General features: G+C 59.0%; 3 protein-coding genes across 6 annotated transcripts; 2 read left to right on the top strand and 1 right to left on the bottom strand.

The window, feature by feature from the left end:
- The first annotated feature begins 386 nt into the window (after positions 1-386).
- Positions 387-12,945, top strand: ADGRG1 (adhesion G protein-coupled receptor G1). 3 transcript variants are annotated; one of them, XM_054201111.1, is made up of 15 exons: positions 418-515; positions 5,858-6,109; positions 6,277-6,364; positions 6,875-7,330; positions 7,806-7,929; positions 8,006-8,150; positions 8,235-8,363; positions 8,606-8,722; positions 9,266-9,311; positions 9,680-9,780; positions 9,861-9,976; positions 10,568-10,842; positions 11,456-11,567; positions 11,833-12,101; positions 12,271-12,945. In XM_054201111.1, the coding sequence occupies exons 3-15, from the start codon at positions 6,325-6,327 to the stop codon at positions 12,390-12,392; spliced, it is 2,052 nt and encodes a 683-aa protein (XP_054057086.1). In that variant the 5' UTR covers positions 418-515; positions 5,858-6,109; positions 6,277-6,324; the 3' UTR covers positions 12,393-12,945. The 3 variants fall into 3 exon arrangements, with proteins under 3 accessions (XP_054057087.1, XP_054057085.1, XP_054057086.1); XM_054201112.1 differs by lacking the exon at positions 5,858-6,109 and having other exon boundaries at positions 387-515; positions 6,875-7,306; XM_054201110.1 differs by lacking the exon at positions 5,858-6,109 and having other exon boundaries at positions 387-515.
- A 704-nt stretch (positions 12,946-13,649) lies between these two features.
- On the top strand, positions 13,650-19,529 carry ADGRG3 (adhesion G protein-coupled receptor G3). Of its 2 annotated transcripts, XM_054201475.1 has the most exons (13): positions 13,650-13,769; positions 14,266-14,295; positions 14,384-14,543; positions 14,626-14,743; positions 15,301-15,441; positions 15,527-15,649; positions 15,733-15,772; positions 15,858-15,958; positions 16,419-16,531; positions 16,682-16,965; positions 17,509-17,602; positions 18,071-18,357; positions 18,801-19,529. In XM_054201475.1, exons 1-13 carry the CDS (start codon positions 13,724-13,726, stop codon positions 18,914-18,916), a joined length of 1,653 nt encoding a protein of 550 aa, XP_054057450.1. In that variant the 5' UTR covers positions 13,650-13,723; the 3' UTR covers positions 18,917-19,529. The 2 variants fall into 2 exon arrangements, with proteins under 2 accessions (XP_054057450.1, XP_054057451.1); XM_054201476.1 differs by lacking the exon at positions 15,527-15,649.
- A 466-nt stretch (positions 19,530-19,995) lies between these two features.
- On the bottom strand, positions 19,996-26,452 carry LOC128909008 (uromodulin-like). The gene is made up of 9 exons (XM_054200094.1): positions 26,422-26,452; positions 25,433-25,499; positions 24,761-24,928; positions 23,784-23,989; positions 23,028-23,188; positions 22,216-22,467; positions 21,393-21,552; positions 20,810-20,954; positions 19,996-20,147 (listed from the first exon to the last, which is right to left on the bottom strand). Exons 1-9 carry the CDS (start codon positions 26,422-26,424, stop codon positions 20,047-20,049), a joined length of 1,263 nt encoding a protein of 420 aa, XP_054056069.1. The 5' UTR covers positions 26,425-26,452; the 3' UTR covers positions 19,996-20,046.
- Between the last annotated feature and the right edge of the window lie 372 nt (positions 26,453-26,824).

Below are 26,824 nucleotides of genomic sequence, written 5' to 3'. Positions count from 1 at the left end.
CAGCCAGGCGTGCAGCCCGCCGGCCTCCCAGCTCCTTCCGTCCTCTGGCTGCCCGCCAGCGCGGAGCTGAAGGGAGGCAGGTCGGGGCACCGCCGCTGCCCCCCAGCCCAGCTCCCCCAGCCCGGTGCCGGTGCCGGTGCGACGCAGCCCAGTGCTGCCGAGCCGAGCCGAGCCGAGCCGGGCTGGGCGGAGCCGGGCAGGTGCCGTGACCGAGGGTTGGTGGGTCCTCGCCCCCCGCAGCGATACCGGAGGGGCTCCGAGGGGCCGGTTCGGTGCGACCCGCGGCGGTCCCGCCCCGCTGAGTCACCGCCTGCCCGGGGGGGACGGGACGCGACGGGACGGGACGGGAGGGGCGGGGCGGGGCGGGGCGGGGCGGCTTCTCCCGCTGCACCGCCACCGGCCCCGCTGGGCTGGGGCGGGGGGGGGTTGCAAGGTGCCGAGCCGAGCGGTGGCGAGCGGAGCCGAGCGGTGGCGAGCGGAGCCGAGGCAGCGCGCTCGGCCCGATCCGGTCACAGGTAATGGGGGGCGGCGGGGAGCGGCTGAGCCGGGCGAGGGAGAAGGAGCGGGGTGTGTGTGTGTGTGTGTGGTGTTTGGGGTTTGCTTTTCGGGCTCCCAAAGGCCGCGGTGAGGGGCGCTGCCCGGCACGGCCTTACTAGGGAGGCTGGAAGGGGATGCTGCGGGGTCCTCGGTGCGGGAAGGGATCTTCCCCCCGTCCCCCCCCCACCCCGGGGGCCAGCCCAACAGGACTGGGAGGGCACTGGGGATCTGTGTAGCTGGGACTGGTGTTACTGGGCAGCACCCCGGGGTGTTCAGCCAGGGAGGGAGCGGGCTGGCTGGCTGGCTGGAGCTAAGGGGTGCTCCGTGGGGTGATTTGGGATGTCCCCCGCTCCGGTAGATACGGGGACATCTTGCCTCACCGTGCCTTAGTGGTGGGTGCGATGCCCCTGTCCGGGAAGGGCTGGGGGGTCCCTGCTCGTGGCCATGGCGTGAGTTGTCCGGTGGAGCTGCCATCCCTGCTCCACGGGGCTTGCCCTTGCCTCCCCCGCCATCCCTCACCCCTGCCCGGGAGCCAGCCTGAATTCCTGGGCTGCGGGGCCACAGAGCCCCCAGCGCCGCCCGGGCCCAGCTGCTGCCGGCTGCTGCCGATGGCACAGCCAAGCCCTGCGAAGCCACCGCGCCCTGCTGCGGCCGCCACTTCCCACCTCGGGGGACCCACCGGGACGCCCCATTCCTCCTCCTCTTCCCAGCATCCCCGCAGGACCGACGGTGTGCCTCAACAGCGTGATCTCCCTCCCCCTAAAGTGCCTGTTGCGGGGATTCCTCCCGCAACATCTCAAGCTTGCTGCTGCCGGTCCTGGGACGCCACTGCGGGATGTGGGATGCTCTGGGTGCTCCATGCCCGCAAGCTGCCTCTCCAGAGGGACCAGCAAAACCCAGTGAGGCCAGCTGGAGAATTGAAATGAAGTCTCCTGGAATAACCTCCTGGCGACAAGTCCAAATAAGCTGTTGAGGAGGGAAGGCAGCCAAAGCTCATTTCACGGTCTGAGGGCTGCAGTAACCCCCCTCCAAGCTGCACCGCCAGCGGGGAGCCAGGAGTGTTTTGGAGATTTGGGGGGGTGGGGGGCAAATCCTTTAAGCCCAGGACTGCAGCCACGGTGGGTTTTGCCGTGCCCCTTGCTGGGTTTGCAGCTCCCATATGAATTAAGCCAAGGCCTAAAAATGCTGCATACTTGGTTGCAGTCCAGCTCTTAATCCTACGGCCCCGGGGGGCTGCTATTTGCAGAGCAACAGGTTTGCAAGCAACTGCACGCTGCCGGGACGGGGACCCCGGGGCTGGCCGGCCCTGCACCTTGAGGTGGCACCCGTGCGGTGTCGGAGGGACACGGCCCTGCAGGGTTTGCAGACAGGCTGGGTGGCTTCTGGCGTGCCAGCGCCCGGTGGTACCAGCTGGGCAGCAGCCTGCCAGCGCCTGTTTTTCGGCAGAACTCTGATCCGCCAACTCCTTTCCCATCAGCTTGCCAACAGCCGGGGTTTGTCAGGGATCCGGGGCCAGGGGGGGCGGGCCGTGGCCTCTTACCTGGCTCCTCGGGTGCTGCAGCTTCATCCTGGCTGCACTTGGCTTTTCTGTAGGTGGGAAAAGCCCCCCGGGACTGGGTTCATCCTTGCTGGGCTCCAGGTTGGCTGCTTCCCGTGCCAAATGCCTGGGAGCCGCATTTGGGGTGGTCCTGGGCTGCTCTGCGCTGCCTCGTACCTCTGTTCCCCAGCACCCGTGGCACGGGCGGGCGATGGGGGCCTTGCTCATGCGGAGTGGGACGGGACCTGGGAGGGGACGGGGTGTTTTGGAGGGGATTTAAAACCCAGGAGGCTGGTTTGGGTGGGTGGAAGGTACAAACTGACATGTGCAGGAGGAGGCCGAGGGGTTGCTCCCGAAGAAGGCTGAGCAGTGGGAGCGCACCGTAAGGACGTCTGCCTGTACCCCCCCCCACCCCCCCACCCCCGCGCCGAGGCTGGTGACGTGGAGTTGGGGTGCCATGGGAGGACGACCCGCACTGCTTTGTTCCCATTTCTCGGCACCCCTCAGTTTGCCGCAGGCGTACCCGCTCCTTCGCGGAGCGTTCGCAGCCCTGCCAAAGCCGCGGGCTTCGCATGCTGCCGAGCCGAGCGCCGTGTTGCCCAGGCACAGGAGGAGGAAGCGCTGGTTCAGTTGGCTGCAATATTTCTGCCTGTGGTGGTTTTTAGAAAATGGAAGTTTTCTTTAATTTTGAACATCAAGACCCAGCTTTAAGCAAAACCTCCGTCTCAAGAGCCTCAGACGCCGGTGGTCTGCCTGTGCCAGCCTCCCCTGGGCTCTCCCCGCGCCTGCTCGGGAAGGGATGGTTGCCAGCGGCTGGCGAAGGGTGGATCTGTGCCGCTCCCATGGGAATCTTTGTCTAGGTCTGGTTTTGTCCCCGTTGGCAAAGCTCAGCTCACGGGTGCTGGGTCTTGTGTGCAACCCCACGCCCTGGGAAAAGCCGATCCCGTGGCACAGGCTCGGCACGGCGGGGCTGCCGGCGCGGCGCAGCTGCTGCTCAGCTCCTTGGGCATTAACAGTGGCGCTTGGGTCAGCCCCTGCCGCCCACCGGTGACGGGAAAGGCTCACATGCCGATGGCGTGAATAACGGGCAGGCTGGCCCCTGCTCACACAGGCCACTGGCCAAGGACAAGGGCACTTTGTGAAGCAGCCGGGTGACCGATGCTGGGGCATCTCCTCTGCGGGGGCGGGGGGGGGTCCCCGCTGGGGTCCCCACCTCCTCGGGTAGCTCTGTCCCCAGTGCACGTGGTCTGCGGCCCCTGCGGTGGAGGCTGGTCACGCAAAGCTGTTCTGCGTCTTGGGGAGCCACGTCCTGGCTTGCCTCTCTGGTGCCTCAGTTTCTCCACCTGGTTCCTGAGTTCTTGCCTGCGTAACAGGCTGGCAGGTGACAAGCTGCACACTCGTTAGCATCTCGAGGAACAGAGCGTCACCGTATTTTTTTGAACAGACCTGGAAGGAAAACAGGGATAAAAGTCCCTGGATCTCCCCGTCTCCGGTGTTTGTTTGAGGCGTCAGACCATCTTCCCTTCTCCTTGGGAAGAATATCACGTCCAAAAGCCATGTGCCACCTCCAAAACCTTAAATACCTGCTGCCAAGTCACCCAGGGCAGTAATGTGATAGTAAACACCAGTCTTTTTTTTTTTTTGTGTGTGTGTGTTTGTTTGGGTTTTTTAGGTTGTTCTTTCTCATTTGCCTCCAGGTTTAAAGCCCATAATATTATTCCTTGGCTTTTCTTTCTGAGACCAGCGTGTTCTTTTAAGGGTGATGGGAGGATACAACGCAAGGCTCGGGACTGACCTTCCCTCTGTGCGGGCAGGGAGGGAGCCTGCTCCTGACTGCGTAGCCCCGGCAGGTGCCTGCCACCTCCTTTTACATTATCTGCCTGATTTGGGGGCCAAACTAGGAGGGTTTTTTTATGCGTTATTGTTCTTGGAGGAGCTCAGCCCCCAGGCTCCGGCTGAGGCAGCGGGTAAAACCATCCTGGCCAGGGGATGATGGAGAGGAGGTAGGGTCAGTGCCGAAGGGGGGGTCTTTGCTTGGTCACCGCCATAGCGCGGGGCTTTTGAAGATGGATGTCACTGGGGAAGTGCCCTTGTGGCAGTGGGGACATGCAGCATCGCTGGGTACCCGGGGGCGGTGATGCCGTGTGTCTCTGTTGCCACCCGAGGATGGGAAAACGACGGGGCAGGATCCAGCCCCGGCGTGGGCTCGGTGCATCTTGCTCCCTCCCCAGTGCTGCTTAGCTCTGGCACAGATGGGAACCGCGTTTTCCCGCTGTGAAACCATTTTCGGGGGATTTTCTCTCGCTATTGTTCAGCTCAGGAAACAGCAATCGGCGTCGGGGCGACCGGGACCATATAGGGCTCAGAGGGGAAATACCAGCTCCCACACCCACAGCCCTGCAGGCATTGCTGGTCCTGGTTGAGTAACGTCTGAAAGGGGCTGATCCTGTCCTCCGACCACCCCAATAAAATCCCAACGGAACCAGTGCAGCGGGACGGGCCGAAGCCTCGTTGGAATTCAGCATTCCCCATCCGGAGGGGAAGCTTTACCGGCATGCCGGCTCTGTGCCATCATGCCACGGTTGGCGTTCGTATGCTGCTCCATTGCTTTTAAGCAATCCAGGTGTTTCCCATCACCACGGGCATTTTGCCACCCCGGATCCGTGCTTTTCAGGTGCACGCGCATGATTCCCAAGCGTGTGGCAAGGCACCGGGATTCCAACCCCGTCCACATCCAGCTACTGCTGCCAAGACCTGCCTGTGCCATACCTTCTCAGCCCACACCGGGGAACCTCGTTAGCCACACACTCAATTATACCCATGGCAGCAGGTTAATTAACAACCCGAAGCTCCCGTCTTCCGGTGATAACTGCTGCAAGAAGCAGACAGGAAGGGACGGTGAGTGGGCTGTGCCTGCGGTGATGCACCAGCACAGGATGTGAGCTGGATCCGCGCTGGCCGGAGAAACCTCCGGGAGAAATCCGTGCTGGTGGGAGAAACTTCCTAACAGCGACGCTGAGTTTTCAAGCGAGCGGTTTTCCCCCAGCCTTCCCATCTGACAAACTTTGGGTGCCCGGGAGAGCTTACCAGCCTCTGCAGGCGATGCCGGTGGGTGCCCTGGCACCCTCTCACAGTGAACGAAACACCGTTCGGCCCCTGGGTGCGTTTCCAGAAGGATGCTTTGGGAGCAGCACGGGAGTGGGATGCAGTGGTGGCAAACTGGGTGCTGGCTTGGCTTTGGGCATTGACAAGCGTTCGGCTCTGCCGCCCGGTCCGGCAGCCCCCACCGATGCTGTCCCACCCTTGAGGGGGCTTCCGCTGGTTGCCAGACCCTGTCAGGATGGGTCCCACCGGCCTCCGCCGGTCGCTGGGGTGACAGCAGGGTGAGGAGGAGGCGAAGCTGGGTGCACCGCAGCGGCGCTGGCGGGGCAGTTCGCAGCATGGGGAAGGCAGAAAGCATGATGGGAAGGAAGGCTGCGGCCGGGCGGAGCGTGCGGGTGCGGCAGCATCCCTGGGGTGCTCAGCGCTGGCCCGGGTGCAGGTCACAGGAGCCCCAGCTGCATAGAAAGACAAAGAAAAGGGTCGTGGAGCAGAGTTCAGGATGAAGGGATGGGGAAAGGGGGTGCGGAGGGTGTTGCCCGGCTGGTTGCGAGGGGCAGAAGGGGTTTGGCAGCCGTGGTTGCTGTGTCAGCATCGGCAGGGAGAGCCAGGGAGAGCCTATTATTGCTGAGCTGAAATGATGGAGTGGTTTGCAACATGCCTGGCTCCTTGGCTGATCTGCAGGACCTGAAAGCACCCAAGAAAATAATTTCGGGGCTTGCGAATGAGGAAACCACCGTTTCCTTCTGTTCTCATTGCTGACGATAAGAACCCACGGCCAGAACCGAGAGGTGATGCAGGGAGCGGAAGAGGGGACCCCTTCCGTGCTCAGTGGTTGGCAGTTGGTGCCTGTGCTGGGGCGGTGGGGTGCCCTCCCTTGCTGAGAGCCCGGGGACCCAACTGCCGGCCTCTCTCGTCCCTCCAGCCCGCAGCCAGGTGGGTGCCCGCTGCTCGTGGCTCCTCCTGGTGGCAGAGGCACCAGGGAGCTGGCCGTGACACCAGCCCTTGTCCCACCGGCACAGCCTTTCCTCTCCATCCCCTGACCCCATGGGATGGGTGATATTTAAATATTCAGGTGGCCCCTTTTCTTTGTACCCTTCCAGGCTCTGCTTTCTTCTCGGAGGCTCAGCCAAAGCAGAGAGCTGCCTGGGATGAAGGTCCTCCTTCTGCTCCTTCTCTCCCCCCTCCAAGGTAGGCAGTTCCCAGCTATGTCCTGCCCTGGGCTGGTGAACCAGGTTTGAGCCGCTGGACATAATCGGTAGCCCCAAAAAATTGGCTGGGGCCATGGCTTCCACAGATGTGAAACATCTCATGGGCTGACGTGCCTCTGGTGGGGTCCCTGGGGCAGAGTAGGTCTTTTCCAGAGTAAGGAGATGATCTCCATCCATCCCTTCTGGAGGTGGAGAGCTCCTCTGTCGGTCTCTGCTGACACTGGTGGTGGCACCTAGGAGAGGGTGACACCAAGAGATGGGAAGTCCTGCTGCCCCAGGAGCCTCAGCTCCCCAGCAGAGCCTCCCAGCATGGCCACGGGGACATCGGGGAGGCAGCTGGCATCACGCAGCCCATCCGGGACTGGGTTGGGATGGCTGGGGCAGAAAGCCTGACGTGCCACACACGATGGCTGCCACGGGGGTGCAGTGTTCGCCAGGGGTGGCCGCCCCTCCGGTTGAACCAGCGTCTCTGTGTGTTTGTGCACCGCAGGGGTGGGAGCCAGCAGCCACCGGGAAGAGGACTTCCGCTTCTGCGGTGACCGAAACCAGACCCAGAACAGCTCCGTCATCTACGAGCACGGCCCTGCCACCATCTCCATCGAGAACACAGCCCAGGCGCTGATAATAAAAAGGCCCTTTTTGCCAAACAGGAGAAACTCTTACTACAAGTACAGCTTGCCCCCTGCTTTGGGCAGGTACCGCTTCTGCGTCTATTGGTTCAAGGCCAACAGGACCCTGAAGCTGGCATACGGGAAGCAGAGCTTCATCCTGGGTGGGGACCCATCCAGCAGCATCACCCGGGGGGAGGAGAGTCAGAAGACTGAAAGAACCAGCACCTCCATCTTCAACGTGTCCTACATCTCAAAGGGCGGGAAGAACACGTCCCTTGACAGTGCATCTGAATACTTCTTCCCTTGTAGAGGCAATTACTTTAACGAAATGAAGGGTTCGTTTCATCCCCAGCTTGTTCTAGCCATCAGCAGAGCATTGGTGGTGTCCCAGTATATGGTATAGTGTGATGACGTGAAGACACAGCTGAAGGGTCATGGAAGGGGACATAGGTTTGCTTGAAGCAGCCTAGAGGCAGGCCTGGTACCCAGGCTCCCTAAAGATAACGATGGAGTTTTTCATGTGTTTCACCCCTTGAAATTGTGGGCCTTGAGGTCTCCAAGGGTCCTGCCTGCACTGGTAGGCACCTAGCTAGCCTCAGCCAGCCTAGTCATGATGGCCTTGGGGGGGAGCTGCGCTCCAGGCGGCAGAAGCCCTCTGGGTTGGGGGTCTCAATCAGCTTCCTGGGCTTGAGGTTACTTTGAAGCCCTCTGCTTTCTGCTCCCACCGGGGCTGTGCCGGGTTGGTTCGGGGCACGGGGAAGCTGGCTCTGCCTGTGCATCTCACGGCATGTCCTTTCATGTGTTCATCAGCCTCTCCAGAGGGTATGCCCATCTGTGAGGAAGATGTGGAAGAGCAGCTCACCGCCTTGGAGAGCCTCATCGCTCAGCCCCCGGCGCCAGCGGTGGGAGCCACAGAGCAGCAGATGCTTCGGCGGTGAGTTCCCATCTTGTGCCGTTCCTGCTGGTGCAGTGCCTGCTGCATCCTGCTCACTGTGCCCCTTCCCTGACAGCAAACTCGGGGAGCTGGAGAAGATGTTGGCCAAGGTGGGGCTCGAAGGGCAGAACCAGACCTTTGGGAAGGCCACCGTGCATGCGACTGTACTGAGGGTCCAGCCCACTCAGGCTCAGCATCTGGCCTTTGCTTCCCAAAGAGAGGTGGGTCCTGGGCAGCCTTCCCTCCTGGTCTTGGTCCACCAGCATCCTCTCCCAACCTCTCTCCTGATGAGTCTCTCCTTGCAGGAGGGCGGAGAGGTCCATGGCTTCGCAGTGGACCTGCCAAGCAGCCTGTTCATGATGGCGAAGGAGAGGGAGGACTGGGTAGAGCACAGGGTGCTCCTCATGGACATCAACAGCCAGACCATGTTCCAGGTAATGCCAATGCACATGGCATGGTGGGGTGGCCTTGCCATGCCAGGGGATACAGTGGTACAGGCCAGCAGGGATTCCACCTAGAGCAAGGTGCTGGTGCTCGCTTGGAGAAGATGCTTCAAAGACGAGCTAGAAGCTTGACAGGGAAAGAGGCATGGGACCTCCTTCTTGGGGACTCTCACCTGCTTTGTGCCTAGCAGCAGTCCCTTCCCATGCTGCCATCGCCTCCTCTTCTCCCACAGGATGAAAACAGCAGCCACGTCCTGGGTGACAAGGTGGTCGGCATCTCCCTGGTGGACACGGTGGTGGCCAATCTCTCTGACCCAGTGGTCCTCACTTTATTCCACGACCCGCTGCCGGTAGGTGGGGAAACAGCCACATCGAACCTGGTCCCACCAGGAATGGAGGGGTAAGGAGGGCTCAGGCTCTACCAGCTTGGAGAGTGGTCACCATCCAGCAGGTCCATGCCCTTGGCCTGCCTGTACAGGGTCTGCCGTGTCTTCTGGGACTGTATCACGATCATGGCTTCGCCATGTGCACTGGTGGTGGCGCTGCCTGCTCCTGCCCAGGAGATGCTGCTTTGCAGATGTGTTGCCTCCAGCCCAGTGTCCAGGGCTGGGGGACACTATGAGTTACACAGTCCTTTGGCTCAGGCCTGTCCCTGTCAGGTGCCTGCTCAAAGCTGAACCCCTTGTTTGAAAAAGGGGACCTGGGAGGAAGTATCTGCTCTGTGAGCTGCCAAGAGAACAGTCTCTGCCTGGAGCCCGCTCCCATGATACGAGATGGTTTGTCTCCAGGGACCATCTCACCTCCTGCCCCATGTTCTCCCCTATCAAATGCGCTGGCTGGGCAACAAACCCACAGCTGCATCCTGATCAGGGCCTGTGGTTTTCTCATTGCAGAGGAACATGACCCCGCTGTGCGTCTTCTGGCGGGAGGACACCACCGGTGAGTGCTCCTGCACTTGGGTGTGAAGCCAGGTGCTGCCTTTGCTCCTTTAGCAGGGTACCGCAGACCTGCTGGTAGGGGTAAAAGCTGCTCTGCACCTCCCTTCCTCGCTCCAGCTCCATAAACCTTTCCCACAGGGTTGACATCAGATTTTGTCCTCCATAAGATAACCTAAGAGCTTTCTGCCTCCCTGGGGATGGGTCCTCATGCTGAGGGTGCTATTGGAGTGTATGTGCTTGGCCTGGGACAAGCTGGGACCCCCGCTTTCCGCCCTTTCCCTCCGCCGTGGATACCTTGCCCTGAAGATCCGCAAACCCGAAGCAGATGTTCTTGTGGCTCACTGGCCGCTCTCCCTTTCTCTTGTGCAGCCAGCTCTGGGAGCTGGGACAGCTACGGTTGTACCACGGTGACGGGAGGCAGCCAGACGGACTGCAGGTGCAACCACCTCACCTACTTTGCTGTGCTGATGGTGGGTAGTGCTTTTCTGCAGCTCCCTACACCATTCCCACCAGCTGTTCTTCCTCACCATGTCTTGTTCCTCCTCCTCAGGTATCCTCCCCAGAGATCACCTACATACACAGGGATTACCTGAGTATCATAACGTACATCGGCTGCCTGATCTCAGCTTTGGCATCCATTTGCACCATCTTCTTCCTCTACTTCAGGTATGGTCTTACAGGTCATCCCATGCTCCCTGTTTGCATCCTGTCCATTGCCGCTACACCTGGGTGGGCACAAGCTCTCCAAATGCAGTTTGTGGCCTGGTGAGGAGCATGATGAAGGAGCCGTTCTTGAAGAAAAAGGAATTCTCCTCTCCGGAAACCACCCCCTTGGGCAGGTCTCCCACAGGGCGTTCAAAAACACCGTCTGTTCTCAATGATTTCAGAAAATCAGGTTGTTGTAGTTACGGATCTGGCAAGCAGAAGCCTGCAAAGATCTTCTCAATGGCTTGGTGGAGAGCATAAGTGTCTTCTCCTGAGTCATGTTGCTGACCCTACGTGGATGATTCAGAGCTGAAATGAGGTCGCTCCCTACCCCACAATGGCCTAGACCTGAAATGCAGGGTCAGCTGCAGGGACCTGAATTTGCATGTGTAACGGGTGGTCCCACCTGTGGGGTTAGGGTCTCAGCCCCTGACGCCACCAGAGGGTCTCCTGGCTCTTCTGGCGTGGGCGAGTTGCCCCATGCGGAGCTGTGGGACACCAAGGATGCTGGCCAGGCACAGTGGTGAGGTCTCCTCCCCCTCGCTTTTCCAGGAGCAAGCAGCGAGACCAGATTACAAGCATGCACATCCACATGAACCTGCTGGGTGCCATCTTCCTCCTGGATGTCACCTTCCTCATCTCCGAGCACTTGGCTTCCAGCAGCAGCGAGGCAGTCTGCAGAGCCGGCGGTCTGTTCCTGCACTTCTCCCTCCTGAGCTGCCTCACCTGGATGGGCATCGAGGGCTACAACCTCTACCGGCTTGTGATTGAAGTCTTCAATGCCTACCATGACCACTTCCTCCTCAAGCTCTGCCTGGTGGGCTGGGGTGAGCATGGGGGAGGCAGAGACGCCCTGAAAGCAGGGGAACAGGATGGAGGGGCAGCATGTGTGGTGCCTGGATGGGGATGGAGACATAGCTGGGGGGGAGCAGATGTCTGAGAGCAGAGGCGTGTCTCTGTCAAGAGGCTCGGTGGAGAAGGAGACTCAGTGGCTGAGAGCAAAAGCTGGTGCTAGAGCAAGGGTAGGTCACCCAGCAAGGGAGGCACGTGAGAGCCACTGCCTGGGGTCTTTAAATAGTAATGGGATGCTCTCTTTCTGAAGGAAACATCCAGGACAGCCCAGAGAGATGGGCTTGATGCACCAAGCACCCATGCATCTCTGCTGTGCTTTGGGCAGGAGGCCGTGGTAGGAAGATCTCATGATCTGTCGTGGCATAACATTCCACGACCCTGAGAGACCCCTGGCTGGGGTTGGAGCATCACAGCTCTCTCCCATGGCTTACCCCAGGTGTCCTTTTTGCATGCTCCGTCCTCGGTTCCCCCTTGGGCGGGAGGACATTGGTTTGTGCTCTATATGGGGAGAACGGGGCAACAAATCCTTCCGGAAGGACTGAAGGCCTGGGACTAGGGTGGCTGCTTCACTCTGTTCTTGCCACCCAGGACTCCCTTTCTTCTGTGTGACGCTGATCTTCCTGGCTAGCTGGACGAACTATGGCCCCTTCTCCATTCCTATCTACGAATCCGTTGGTGGCAAATCCACCAACGCAACCATGTAAGTCATGGGAAATGTCTTGCTTGGTCCCTGATCTTAGATAAAGTCAACTGGCTAAACCTTCGCCATGTCCTACAGGCTTTCCTTAGCCCACCTGTGGCTTTTCTGGGGCTTCGTGCGGGGTGGTGGTGGGGGATCCCCCCTCCCTGTTTAACTAAGCTGGGTGCTGGGTTTGCACCGCACCGTCCTGCTTCCTCCAGCCCCTCCAGCTCATGTTGCTGTGGGATGACACAGCATAACCCTTTGCCCTTTCTCCTCCCTCCAGATGCTGGATTACGAGCCCCCTGATACATAACGTCGTGAACCTGGGTTTCTTCAGCCTGGTGTTCCTCTTTAACTCAGTCATGCTGGGGGCCATGGTCCGGGAGATCCTCCGGCAGAACAAGAAGGGCCACAAGCTCAAGCACGTCCTCGCCCTCTTTGGGTTGAGCATCCTGCTGGGCATCCCCTGGGCACTGGTCTTCTTCTCCTTCACCTCCGGAGTCTTTCGCCTCGTCTCGCTTTACATCTTCACCATCATCAACTCCCTCCAAGGTGAGCCTGGGGTGCTGGGTTCCTCCAAAGAGCACTGGGGCTTTCATGGGGTATTGGTGGGGTGGTGATGGGTACGAAAGGAGCCATCCCTGGCAGGCTGGCTGGCTCGCTCTTGGCTGCTGTTGGTTCCTCGAGGAGGTTCACCCACCCTTCTTCTCCCCTCTCCCAGGTTTCCTCATCTTCCTCTGGTACTGGACCATGGTGCTGCAGGCGAGGAAGTCCCCTGACTCGCAGAGCAGCTCTGACAGCGTCAAGCTGCAGCCCAACAGCAGCCAGAGCCACTTTGCCTGAGCCCTGCAATGGCTGTGCCACGCCGTGCCGGGGCTCCCCGCATGGAGGACAGCCATGGGAAGGACCGATGCCGTCCGCTTTGCTACTGCATCCACCTCGTAGGGCTGCTAGGAGCCCAGGGACCCACAGTGGGGCCTGCCCCCCTTGCCTCTGCCGGCCCCCTCCCCAATTTTCCTACCCACCGCACCTCTCCAGGCAGTGGCACATCCCTCGGCTTGGCGTCCTTGGGGCAGGAGGGCAGCAATGCTCACCTGTACAGCGGGGGCTGCAGAAAGTGGAAGGGGCAGGGACAGGGTCCCCAGTGCCTCTGGATGTCCCCTCCTATGCCTTGAGGCCAGTGTGGGAGAGGCCCCATCTTCAGCCCTTGCTGGTGGTCACTGAGAAGTGAAGAGAGAAGTCCCCAGTGAAGACACAATAATTCTGCCCCTGCAGCATCATCTAGCAGCTGAAATAATCTATTTTTGTTATTTTGTTGGATGTCTATTTTTGAATGGTGTAGAAGTTTAATGAGCGCACCTGCACACCAGACTTGTGCCTATTAAAGTTGTTCCCACTCGGAGTGCGGCTCGCTGGCATCTCTCTGCTGGGCCCGTTGGTGGGCTTTCCAATGGGATCTGTCCCTTGCCTGGGGTTGGCCCATCCTCGGGGCAGGACCCCGTGTTTCACCCTGTAGGGTCCTGCTGAGCTGGGACCGGTAACGGCGCTCCCAGCAGACCACCGGCACCCCGGTGCCATAGGGGTCGGGGTGATGGAGGGGGATGCTGCGGCTCAGGAAGCTGCCGTAGTTTCTAGGGAACCATCACTACCCAGCAAAGAGAGAGGACAGGAATCCGAAGAGAGAAGCTTCGCAGGATGGGAATCGCGTCTCCATCTCGCCAGTTCCCCTTCCAGATGATGCTCCCGGCTGGGGCATGGGGACATTCCTGGGAAGGGAATGTTTTTGCTCGCGGCAATGCCTGGCAGTGTACCCCGTTTGGGAGAGGGATGCCCTGACATGGCACTGGGCTGTTGGGGGACATTGGCCAAGGATTTGGCAGGACTGGGCGGGGAGAAGGGTAAGGAAAAAAGCCCCAAGTCAGCTGGGGGAAGCAGCCAAGGGGGAAACGATGTGGCTCTGACGGTTATCGCTGTTGCTGCGAGCTGGGGCAGGAGGTTACTTGCCAAGCCACAGGAAGGCATGAGGGTTTGCAGAAGGGAAATGAGGACACGGCTGTTGCCTCAGGAGGAGCTGCAAGCCCTGGGGGAGCCTGGGGAGGAGCAGAGCTGCCGGGACAAGGGGAGCAGAGTGTTGTGGGAGGGCTGGGGGTGACCAGGAGACCCCACAAAGCACCATGAACCTGCTCCTGGGCACCATTCTGCTGCTGCTGGTGCTGCCTGGTAAGTGGCGGGCGAGGGGGACACGGGCACCGCAGATGCGTGTGTGTGTGGGGTGCGTGGGCTCAGGGGGTAGGTTTTTCCATGGGAAAGCGTTGACCCAAAGACCATGGCAGGTTTTCACCCTGGAACGTGGCCAGGCCAGCAGGGAGGGTCCTCTCTGGGATGTGCGGGGAGCTAGCAGAGGTGAGCAGAGCAGGGGGTTTCGCTGCTGGGGGCTATTTTAAAACCCCGGACCAGCAGCCCAGGGTCACTTCTGTGAGCCACCCTGTGGGGCTGGATGCAGTGATGTGTCAACGCAGGCACGGTGGCTTTGCCTCCACCAGCCCCGACGTCTGCCCAGCTCCCTTCTGAAGCCTGTGTAACCCTAGGGCTGCTCCTTTCCACCCTGCAGCTGCCAGATTCTCCCACCTCCCACTTCCCCCATGGGCAGGAGGAGGACTGACCCTAGATTTTGGGGTTCCCCCCCCCCGCATTTCCCTATGTGCTCTTCTTCCAGATGCTGCCAGGGAGCAAGAGATCTGTGCCGGTGAGTGATCCCCCCATCCCTGCCCTCACCCCCGGTGCCCGCTCGGTGCCATGGGGCCCAGTGGTCACTCCGCTCCCCTCCTCCCCAGCCCTGGGGCGGCGTGACAGGAACTGCCAGTGTTGCAACACGACGGTGGAGTTGGAAGAGCGAGGCGATGGGACCCTCATCCCCGACTTGCCCCGGCGCTGCCTGGAGCTGGGGCACTCCAGGAGCCCCTCTTGTGCCTGCCTGCGGGGGTGCTGGTTCAGGTAGTGGGCGGGGATGGCCACGGTGGGGTCTGGGGGCTCAGCCCCCCGTGTATCCCAGTCCCACAGCCCTCCCACCCCACAGGATGCTGGAGTTGGCAGGGCCAGCTCTGCGCAACAGGCTGGCCGGGCTGAAGGTGCTGCTCCTGAACGTCAGCAGGGCTGTCACCCGTGATGTCCTCATCACCTTTTCCCCCACAGAGGTGAGGTGCACCCCTCTCCTTTGCTCAGAAGGTCCCACGCTTTCCAAGCAGCCCTCAAACCCTGCCCTCGGGGCTTAGCGTGCCATGGCATGCTCTCCCTCCACCCTGCTCCACCGTTGTGCCATGGACCCACATCAACTTTAGCATCCCTTGGCAAGGAGTCACGTGAAATGGTGCTTGGGAGGGAAAAGCCATCCCTGAGGAGCAGTCCTAGCAGCAGGCGGGAGGGGGAGGAAGTGGAGGAGGAATGTGTGGGACCTTGCGCCTCCTGCCCATCCCCAGGTTCTCCCACTCTCTGGATGTCCCAGGGGACCACGTCCCATGGGGTGATGGGGAGTTGGAGCTCTTCTGGGAGCTGCTCCCAGCTCTGCCCCTTCACCGCTGGGTGCTGGGGGTGAGGTTCTCCCCTTCTGCCTTTGGGGCTTCTGCTGATGTTGCTGAGCAAAACCCATCCGGGAGGGTTGAATTTGTGCCCTGAGCAAGGTTGGTGGGTCCTGAGCAGGGAGGTGACACTGCCAGCAAGCAACGCCCCCGGCCCCAGCTGTCCTCCACCACAGGGCCCTAGGATGCCAAATATGACAGAGAAGGGGAAGGCAGGCAAAATCCAGCTCCCCAGAGAGATGTTCCAGTCCCTGAGCAGCCGGACAGTGCGCGTGGTGGTGACGGTCCTCAACATCCAGCAGCTTCACATGTTCAAGGTAGGAGCTGGCATGGCCGGCACCCCTCCAGCCACCAGCACTCGCTGCCTGCCGTCTCAGCTCAGGCAGAGCTGCTCCCACGCAGGAGGTCAACCAGACGGGGCGGGTTCTGGACAACACTGTGGTGGGCATCACAGTGGGAGAGACGAGCATCTCTGGGCTGCGGGACCCTGTGCAGCTCACCTTCGCCCATGGGCAGCTGCCCCCCGTAAGCTAGCTGTGCCCTCCCTCCACCTCTCCTCCGGTGCCCCTCACCGTGGCGTCAATTGATGCTGCTCTCCCCCCTTGCAGGGTGTCACGCGGCAATGTGTCTTCTGGGATCTCAGCAAAGGTACGGTCCTTGGTGGGGCTGGGCGCGGGGCCGGGTGCAGGTGCTTTGCCCGGTGTTCATGGCCATTGCCCTGTCTGTGTCGCAGGGCAGGCAGGAGGCTGGAGCATCAGCGGATGTGTCACGCAGCCTGGGGACAAGGGGACAGTCTGCTCCTGCGACCATCTCACCTTCTTCACTCTCCTCCTGGTGACAATCCCACTCCCCCCAGCTCCTGCTTCTACCCCAGCTGCACTGCCTGCCCCACCTTGGTGGCCCCTCAGGTGTCACCAGTAGCTGCACAGGGACAGTTATAGCTGCTCCCAGGCAAGCCCAGGTCCCAAAATAAAGCCCAGCCCCAGCTTAGGAGGGCAGCAGCAGCTCAGCAGAGCAGGTACAAGGTAGAAGCAGCCCTCAGCCTAATGCAGGCTCTGGAGCAGCAGAAGGGTGCTCATGGTGGTCCACCATAACCTTCACTCATCCCTCTCACCACCCCAGGGAGCATCTCTTCTGAGCCACCACCATCCCACTCCCCCATGAAGACCTTCTGGGGGGACGAACGAAGGGCTTGCGTGGGCTCCTTGTTTCAGCCCTGTGGCTCTGGTAGCTGCAGCTGGGATTTTTATGTTGGACCAGGGTCTGTCTAACCCAACATGCACATGTTTGGCAGAATCCAGTTCTGGACAGGTCCACGGCACAAGCCTTGATGGCTGTGGCCACTGCTGGCTGTGGGGTAGCCATGGCTTTCTCCATCTTCACCATCGCCTTCTGCATCTTGTTAAGGTAGGATGTGCCAGCAGCTCCCTGAGGACTCATCAGGCTGGGAGAGATGTGGGGCAATTCTGGTGCCTCTGCATGAACCTGCTGCAGTATGGCATGGGGTCCTGCTCAGCTGTGACCCCCGCCTTGTCTGCTCTCTCTGGGGATGCTCAGGTGCAGGTTCAGGCTTGAGGAGACCCTCCGCATCAACCTGGGGCTGCATGTGAACCTCGGGGGCAGCCTAATCTTCCTCAACCTGGCCTTCCTGCTCAACAGCGGGCTCTCCAATGGGACCCAGCCATGGACCTGCAAGGTCCTGGGGGGGCTCACCCACTACTGCCTGCTCTGCTGCTTCACCTGGACAGCACTGGAGGGCTTTCACTTCTATCTCCTCTTCGTCAAGGTCCTCGGCACCTACATCCACCACTACCTGGCGAAGCTGTGCCTGGTCGGCTGGGGTGAGCACCACCAGCCTGGGCAAGAGCCAGGGCAGGGAAAGGAGGGGGGCAGTGGGTTATGGCCAGAGGGGGAACAGGATGGTGCAGTGATGGGCAGAGAGCGCGCAAGCCCCTGTCCTGCCCGCAGCTCTTCCAAATGCCATGGTCAGGGCTGGGAAGGGTTTTACATGGGCTCGGTGCACCAAATTCCGAGCAGCATCCGCAGGCACCCTCCAACCTGCTGGGGACCAGCCTCCTGCTCATCAAGCACTTGATGTCCTCGGGGGTCTTTGTTCACCCATTACCAGCCTTCTACAGGCACTGGAGCAGATAATCCTGCAGAGAAGTTAGGGGACACCTTGAGCCTTGCCGCACTGTCCTTCCCTCTCCACATCATGTCCCAGCAAGTGTTCTGCCCCCGGCACTTGCGCAACCTCAGCAGGTCCCTAAGCCCAATCTTCCCTGAGGTCGGCACATCCAGGGCCATGCAGAGACCCTAATCTGACCACCTCACCCGCTGCTTGCCTTTCTGGCCTCCTCCACATGTGTCCCTTGTTCTTCCAGGCTTCCCTGCTCTCATCGTGGTGGTGGCAGGAGCCATCGGCAGCTACGGAGAATACCGCATCCAGACCGTGGACCACCAGGTCATAGCTCGCCTGTGCGTGCACCACCGCCCATAGGGCTCAGGTGGCCCTTTGGCATGGGGAGCGGTAACCCTGGTCCTGTGGGAGCGCAGCGGCAGGGGATTGCGCCCATCCTCCTCGTATTTACGCCACACTTCTGCTTCCCTAATTACGATTACAACACAGCAGCTTTCTACAGGCGTGGTAACCACCACCCACCACCACCACCTCCCATGCCAAGCCTCCCTGGTCATGCCCACAGGACTCCCGGTCATGGAAGGACATCCAAAGTCCACCTGGAGCTTCCCCAGACTCCTTCCCAACTAAGCAACACGAGGGCAGCAGATCCTCACCACTGTCCCCCCTGCTTCATCCTGGCCTTGGAAAACCCCACCAGCACGAGAGTGTCACTGCATCCCCAAACACATCCACCTGGGGAGGGTCCCATGGGTGCTGCCAGGGCTAGGAGAGCCGCTAGAGGCACCATGGTTGTCTCTTTTCAGGTGCTGGATCACTTCCAAACATCTCCTCGTGCACTACATCACCAACTGTGGCTACTTTGGTCTCATCTTCCTCTTCAACATGGCTGTCTTCGGGGTGGTGACCCAGAAGAGCTGCTGCCTGCAGGCCACCGGGGCTGTGCAGGGGGACCGTAAGGCCTGGAAGGTGGCCCTGGTGGCAGCAGGGCTCTTCTGCCTGCTGGGAGCCACCTGGGCCCTGATGTTCCTCACCTATGGCACCTCCTCTGCGCCTGTGCTCTACATCTTCACCATCCTCAACTCTCTCCAAGGTCAGGGCTGGCTCTGAGATGGGCTCTCCAGGGGGATGGGGAAGATGGATGAGGCAGGAGCCAGCCTGACAGTGGGTTGACCAGGGGTCCCAAGGCACCTACCCAGCACTGTCACGCCCTTCCCTTTGGCAGGGCATGTCAAGCAGCAGGTCCCAGCCACTAGCGTGGAGTTGCTTGTGGTTCCCAACCACATCCACTCCACTGGGGTTGGTTTTCCCCCAAGGAAAGCATTCCTCAGCAGAGGAACAGGAACATTTTCCACCCAGGGCATGTCCCAGCCAAATGGCTCATCTGAAGCACAGGGAGACCCTCCTGCAGGAGCAGGAGTGAGTTGGGGGAACCCCCTGGAAGCAGCAGGGAAGTGCTGGCAGTATCCCAGCAGGATGCCTCCCACCATCTCCAGCTGCTGCTGCTGCTGAATGTCTGCCTTCCTTTTCCTGCAGGAATCTTCATATTCATCTGGCTGGTTGTCCTCTACTACCCAAAGACAAAGGAGACCACTGGTTCCCTCTCCCACATCATCAGACATGACAAAACCGCAACAGTCTCCCAGGACTAGCTGCTGGTGGACCTCCCTCCCTGCCTGTGTGTGCACCCGCTGAGAGCAAGCTTCAATCCCGATGGATGCAGCTTTTCCGTGGAGGACAAGGGCTTGATTTACCCTTCAGCAGGCATGATCCACCTTAGCCAGGCTCTTTGGTTTGGCTTTAGTTCCCTGTGGCCTACCTTGGGCAAGGAGCTCTGGAGGCATCCCTTCTGCCTAAGTACCTCCAGGCTGTGGCTCCCCCATGGTCTCAAAGTGCCCCTGATCTCATTCCTGAGGGGACCTCACTGGGATGAGAAGGGAAGCCCATGACCCACCTGCCTTCAGCCAGGATGGAGCCAGCCCCCTCTTTGCTAGAGATGGCCCTTGGTGCCGGACCAGCCCAGCCCAGATGGACCTGCCGTTGGAGGTGGGAGGATTGACTCGGGAGATTCTGGTCCAGGAATTAGCAAAAAAAAAAAAAAAAAAAAAGAGAGAGAGAAACTCCATGAGCTTCTTTACAATATGTCCTCTCCAAATGGACCAGAGCCGAGCTCTTTGGGCAGTGATCTGCTGGACGTCCCTCCTGCAAAACACCCTCTTTTTCTTCTCCTTATCTGTATTTTAGTATTAAATCTCTGCCAGCTGTCCGAGCACAGCGGACTTAGTCTTCGACGCTTACAATATTGTTTGTTGTTTGCTTTACATTAGGGATGTATTTATAGGCAAAAATCTTGCTGGCAATTTGCCATGAACAGAAGGAGAAACCTGTTTTGAAGGAAGGGAGAGCTCTGCATGGATAGGTGTATACACCCACAGAGCAGCCCTTTCTCTGCTCACGCTGCATCTGTCACACACAACCACGCCAAGTCCAGCTGTGGTGGGCAAGTATTTAGCATGGGTACCTCCATCTTCGCAGGCGCCTGGGTGACCCTCTGGGGAGCAGGACAGCAGGAGGAAGGAACCTCCCATCCCTGGGTACATGTTTCGAGTCTAGAAAGCCTGGGCCAGAGAGGGGGATGAGAAGGTCCTAGGAATGCGCTCTGTGATTCATCCTTCAAGCACCGTTGGCATCCAACCGTCACCTCCTTCCCCAACAAAACCCTGTCAAGAAACAGGCAAGAACTTCTCTGCCACCGTCATGTTTATTTGGAAGCAGCCATTCTCTACGCCGTTTGCCGCCTCGCGCTGACGGCTGCAGCAGCCGCGGTGAGCACACCAAGCGCACACAGCAGAATGAGGGCCCCGGGGAGCCACAGGTTGGGTCCTGCTGAAGGGGAGAAAGGTTGGTTACACATCTGGGTGCCCTGAGCCAGCGCTGAGCCCTGGTTGGCAGCAGATTCAGGGGAGGTCATCTCCTGTGAGGGGTAAGACCCACTGGAGCTGAGGGTGCTTCAGGTCCCTAAGGGCACTAACAGGACTCAGTCACCCCAACTGGCCTCACCTGGGGCCTCCACCCACACCCGCTGCCCAGGGGCTCCATTTAGCTTGGCATTTACGCCTGGTCTGAGCTATGCTGTAGGTGGGCTTGCCCCCAGCCTTGGTCCCAGATTGCTGCTTGGATCTCCTGGATTGACCTCGGTGCTCAGAACGAGCCTGCCATGCTGGGTTGATGTGGAGGTCCAGCGTGAAAACCCAGCCTTCCTCGCCTGGGGTGCTGCACCGACAGCCTTCTGGCTCCCGGTCCCTTCCCACTCAGCCCCCCTGCCTGGCCCGACCTGTGCCTGGTCCGGAGCCACTCACGGAGAGCTAACCTCTCTGTGCTGGGCTGGCTTCTGGAGCACGCTGTGCATGGCCAGGACACCTGAAAGACTCCACGCTTCTGCGCGGGGCAGTGATTTTAGCAGCCCTTTTTAATAACGCGGCATTGCCTAGACAGTGGCAAGGGTCTGTGAGCGGCTCCTGCCCTCCCTGGAGGGACATACGTACCCCCCAGGTCCTGTTGGTCAGCCCTGGAATGGTGCGTCTCTACTCCCAAGGAAGGAGCAGCCAGCAGGTGGATGGGGCCGTAGGAGACAATCTTACTGTAGTCATCTGTCAACGCCCGCTTACTCCTCCAGTGCCTGGGGCATTGCTGTCAACAAAGCCAAGGGACGGGTGATGGGACCAGAGAGCAGGGGAGAAACCCACTCCGGGGGCCAAGAGCTGTCCTGGTGGTTTCCCCCCATCAGAGGCACAGTTGGGGCTGCAGCCTGGGAGCAGTCCAGACCCCTGAGCATGAGAGGAGCTGATTCCTGAAGGACCCGAGCCTGCTCCTCCCCAAGTCCTAGCATAAACCTCTCCTCCTACAAAGACCCAACAGACAGAGGGAAGAGGTAAAGGAGCTCTCTGGTGAATTCAAGCCCTCGTACCTTTAGTTCGGGTTGCTGGAGTGAGCTCCTGCTGCTGGGAGGTGTTTATTGTGTTGAGGCACCGGAAACCAGAGCAGAGCCCCTTCTCCAAACAGCAGGCCAAGGGAAGAGAGGCTCCCCTGCCCGGGCAGGGCATGGTGCAGACTGCCAGGAGAGCTCACCTTGGCACAAGGCTCCGGGCTGTCAGTGATACACAGTCGGACACGGCAGTGCAGGAACACCTCGGGGTAACCAACAAACTGAAACATCTGGAAGCTGAACTTGGCGGCGGTGCTCTCTCCAATAGCATTCAGGTATGTCACTGTTTCATCGTGGGGACACCTGGGACATGATGGCTGAGTCAGAAGGTGGTAAACGAGGGGGAGCATGCCAGCCTGGGACACCAAAGCACGCAGGGACTGGGTGCAGGCCCCAAGCTTTGCTGAACGGGACTGCTTCTGTCTCGGTGCTGGTGGGGGTGCCTGTCCTTGGCACCGTGCGTTGTGCCTAGCTCAGGGAGGAGGTGCCACCAGCACAGGGCCTGGCTCATGTCTTGCTCTGTGGGACCCCAGCTGCTCTGCAGGGCTGGAGTGAGCCTGACTGTGGCTCCTACTTCCCAAATATCCACGTTACTGGCTTTAGCTTGGCTGCAGCCAGCTCTAATGCAAGCTTTTCAGCAGATACCTCTATGCACATCCCAGCAAGGTGTCCCCTCTCCCTTCCTTGCCCTTTTCCTCCCCAGCTGGCCAGGAGCGATGCTAGAGGGAAGGCAGAACTATTGGCAGCAGAGCCGGCTCAGGAGAGCGAGCTCAGTTCAGAGCAGTTGGGGGGCTCACCTATGGGGCTGTTCCACCTATTCAGTGATGATGTCCACCACAGGTTCCACCTATGATGGTGTCATGGCTCATTGCTCCCTCACAGCAACCTGTCCTTAGCACCCAGCAAAGAGACACAATTGTGCTCATGGTGCAAGCAGACCAGACGTGCTAGGGGCACTCCACTCACCCCTTCTCAATGAGCTTGTGCCGCACATCCTGGTAGGGATCAGCACCTGGCGTGGCCCAGCAGTCCTCAACACTCAGCAGGTAGTATCTGAGGTGGTGCTGTCCTTCTCCTTCTATCTTCAGAAGGACATAGAGCGTGTTCATGATGGGGATGCCCGTGGTCGGCAGGTGATAGGGCTGGAGGTAGGAGGGAGTCTTGTACAGTGTCATGCTGACGTTGAAGTGTCCTTCTCTGACCATGAACTGCACCAGCCTGAGAGGAGAGGAGGAGAGCTCACAAGCAGAACAAGAAGGCAGGAAGGATGAAGCACGAGTCAGGCCACTGGCGCAGGTGCAATGACTCTGGATGCGCCTCTGCTCCTGGGTGGAACCTCGTGAAAGCCAGGCCCCGAGCTGCCCCCCAGTTGTCCCGCGCCATATGTGGATGCAGGCAAGGAGCTCCAGGTGTTCCCACAGACCTCTTGGCCAGTGAGGTCTACAAGAAAGGCAACCCAGGGAGTCCTAACCTGCACCTCCACAGGGGGCTGGTGGGGACATCTTCCTGTTCCCACCCTTTATTTTCTGGCTAGCTGGTTTCAAGCAGTGAGGATAGGAGAAAGATAGATTGTGCGTGCCCCACTGGCTCTATCCTGGGCCCAAACCTTGTCTTTGGGCTATGTTGGGAAGAGAAAGGGAGACACTCTGATGTGGCATTGCTCTCAGAGCTCTCTAGTGGCTCCCCAGGGCCTTTGCAGATCATCTCATTGAAGGCATCTATTTTTCTGCAAGCTCATAGATACCATGTCGGCAGCAAGATGAAGAGGGACCACTCACTTGTCAACAGCAGTGAGAGCGAAGGGCAGTTTCACCACCTGCTCATAGGCATAGATGCAGGAGAAATGCACCTCCAGCTGGAAACTCCGGGAGATCATACCCCCACGCGCTTCCCGCTCTGACTCAATGACGTTGGAATACGACACGTGGGAGTTGTTTTGCTGGAATGACACAGAAACCAAGTCTCCAGACCATGTCTAAGTCCATACACAGAGCTCCAAGCTCCACTTCAGATGGTGCAACTCAGCTGTAGCTGCTCCAGGCCTCCTGGATGTCTGCTGGGGTGCTGCTCAAGTCCTGTGTCCAGGGGCTACTGGCAACCATCACAGGAGTAGGCAGGAGTCAGCATAGTGACCACAGGTGAGAGCCCTTTTGTGCGATGCAGAGCTGGAGCACTGGTTCCTCTGCACCCTCCCAGACCAATGAACTGAGTGAGGGACCAAGGGTCTACAGCCAGGGCTGCAGAGCTCAGAGGATGCTGCCAGAAAGCTGAGGGCTGTTATCAGCCAGTATCAGCACAGTGAGATTTCCATGCTCTGCTGAATAAGACAAGATGTGCTGCCAGCAGGGGTTTGGTGGAGGCAGAAGAGCTTTCTGACAGCTTCCAGGGAAGCCTTCCAAGGGGAATGAGAACTTTACAACACCTAGATATAAAAGGAAAAGCCTTTGGGGCTTCCCCTTGCTGTCCCCACTCAGCATGTCTGCTCCTCTCATGGCTTCAGAGCTGAGAGCAGAGAGGCCCTGCTGGATCCTCACCTGAATTACTGATCCGCAGGCAGTGTGGTTTTCACCCGTGAGAATGGCTGCAAAAAAAAGCTCGCCCTCTTCTTCCCTTTCTGAGACCTTGCATGCCCGGTTCTTCAAGTGGACAAGCTCCTGAGGAATTTTCAAGTGTTCAAACACCTCCTTCCTCACCATCATCTTCATGTGCTCTTCCTTGCAGGCCAACTTCAGTACCACATCTGGGGGAAAAAGCGATCTGCAATAGCAATAAGGAAGAGGCCTGAAGGAGCCCTAGGTCAGCTATGGGATGGCACAGTCCCACCAAGCTCAACAGACCCTCAGCCCAGCCTTGTTGGAGGCTGCTGGTAGGGCTCTCCAGAGACACTGGGCAAAAGACCTTTGGGAACCTGTGGAAGTTAACGTGGGTCTGTCATTTTGTACTGGTTGCCTAAGACCTGCACAAGTCCATGGCTGCCGCTACCCTGAACAGACACAGTCCTTAAGCTCAAGACATCAAAGGCAGATGTCATGGGTATGGCCCCCTTCAAGAGCTGTCTACAGAATCACTGCAGTCTGCCACGGGCACCAGGCAGGGACAGTGATCCCCACTTCCAGGTGAAGAAGACACAGTTTTTGGAGTGTCTGTAAGGAGCCTTCACTGCAGCCGTGCTGGAGTGCATGTGATTGTGCCGAGACTGTGAGGCACCTGTTCTCTGCTGCCCTGGTATGGCTGCACCGCGGCATGGCTTCTTGACAGCCAAGGCTTCTTTCTTACAGGAATTAAGACTTTTGAGGAGGAAGGAAACAGCCTGTGACTAGGTCTTGTACCAACATGTAGTCAGGACATAGTGGCAGTGATGGTGGAGAATGCACCCGAACCAGGAGCTGGGACGTGCTCCTGGAGCCTGCAGTGAAGAGCAGTGGTAACACCAGTGCACTGTGCCCATCACCCTTCCCTCTGGTGCCCCTTGGACAGACTGGGGAGGGCTCACCAGCATCCCCATCCCTACCTTGACATAATGCCCCTGTGAAGCCTGGTTTGCAGCTGCAAACTGGTCTGTCCTCCATCACCTGGCAGTCCCCCTGATGCCGGCACGGGTTTGGCAGGCAGGCGTCTGGGCTCCTCTTAAGACGGAGGGCAACCCCTTGCCTCAGGCCATGCGGGCTTGCCAGCTCACCTGCTGCAAAGGAAAGGCGAGAGAGCTGAAACACAGCAAGAATATCTCCCCAATGTGAGATACGAGTGAACTCGCTCCACGGTGTGAAGCCCTGCCCAGCTCACACGGGCTGAGATCTTTGCTTAGAGCCAGAGCAAGCCCATCTGAGGAAGAACCTGCCACCTTGGCTCGCCTGGGAGGATGTGACTGAGAGCCTGGGAGACCTCCTCAGCATGGCCGTAATCTGGATCAGGGCTATGGAGCCTGCCACCAGCTAGCAAGGAGAGCAGCACGTCACAGCACCTCTGCCCTTCTCCACAGGTTATATACCATACACGGCTGGGATGGAGAGCTCAAGGTTTCTGCCTATTTTGCACCCCAGTTCCTGCCCCCACCCCCCCACCCCGAGCCCTGTTCTGTTGTGCCCCTCTTAGGAGCCTTCAGCAGTGTCCTGAATGAGGAACCTGGACATGGATCAGGTGAGGGTTTGACTTCTCCTTTCTGTATTACCCATCTGTGACTCACTCTTGTTGCCTTCGCAGCCAGCCAGGCAGAGGGCAGAGACCAGCAGCAAACATCTCATGGTCCTTTCCTGTAGAAACAGGCAGGCTCTGGGTCACTCAGGTTTTTTAGAATGCTCGGTGGAGATGTTTGCAGTCATTCAGAAAGAGCCAATCCTCACGCATAGGCGCAATAATTTCTGTACTGTATTTCCTCCAAAAACTCTAGGTTCAATGACACAAAGTCATTTCCCATCCCAAAGGGCCAACACCTCCCTGCCAGGCTAATGCAAGGGTCAAATGCTGTCCTGAATTTGGGTAGCTATTCCAGAAAGAGAGGGTAAGAGAGGGTGGGATGCACCAGACCGTGGACCTGCAGGAATGTGCTGACAGTGACAAAGCCAGTTCAGTAAGAACAGGCACTTTGAGTAAAATCACACAGCTGAGGCACCAGTCCAGGCTCCCTGAAGAGGAAAGGAGTTTCTCTCTTCCCACTACAGCTCTTTTGAAGAGTTAGGATTTGCAAAAGGATCCTTGCTTTTCCAGTAACCCATATCCATAACAAGGAGACAACAGGATTAAAAAAAAACCCCCAAAGCCCTGAACACAACTAAAATTAATGCCACAAAGACACAGATTAAGTTGATCTCCCCTGTTAGTACAGTTAATGGATTTCTTTAGGGAAATTAATGGCACAGTGCTGGATGAGCCCTGTACGCTGGAGTCTCCTTAATCAGAGATGTGAATGTGTATCAGCCATGGCTGGCAGCTGGAGCGATGCTCTGACACCCCTCTGCCCTGCAGAGAGTGGGACAGAGCCAATGCCAAAAGCCCCACTCTGCTCCAGCAACACATCTGGTCTGGCAACAACCCCCTCCACCCTGCCCCGAGTGGCTGCAACCACCAGACCTCTGGACAAGGAGGGTTTATTCCCGGCTCCACTCCATGCTCGTTGCAGCAGTCCTAATAGATCCCACCAGCATCAAGATCTCCCCTTGTTCTCATCCCACTTACCATTGCCAGGCCACTCTATGCTCCTCCACCCCTGGGTCGTTCTCGTGCTCCTGGCTGCGTGCCTTATATTGCCCTCCGGCAGCTCATCCTTCTCCCCCACGCAAACACGCTGCCTCCGCGATTGCACAAGAGCCAGCTTAGCATCCTTTGGCCAGGGAGGAAAGGACTCCGCGACAGTCCATCCTCTGGCATGGACGGCCCTTCCCATCAGCTTGACGGCTTGGGAACACTGACCCAATTCACAGCCCTCAGAGGATCCCAAACAGGGCGACTATCTGCAAAATCCCCGGGAATCCGGGGTTTTGCACATCCAATTGGTTTTGTGGTACCTGCGTTTGACACAGCAACAACAACAGATACCACGGCAGCACAATCAAAGGCCAGATAACTGCGTGTACTGAAC

The sequence above is a fragment of the Rissa tridactyla genome, chromosome 4 (assembly GCF_028500815.1).
Source record: "Rissa tridactyla isolate bRisTri1 chromosome 4, bRisTri1.patW.cur.20221130, whole genome shotgun sequence".
In the NCBI taxonomy this organism is placed as follows: Eukaryota; Metazoa; Chordata; class Aves; order Charadriiformes; family Laridae; genus Rissa; species Rissa tridactyla.
This window is presented reverse-complemented; position numbering and strand designations above follow the sequence as displayed.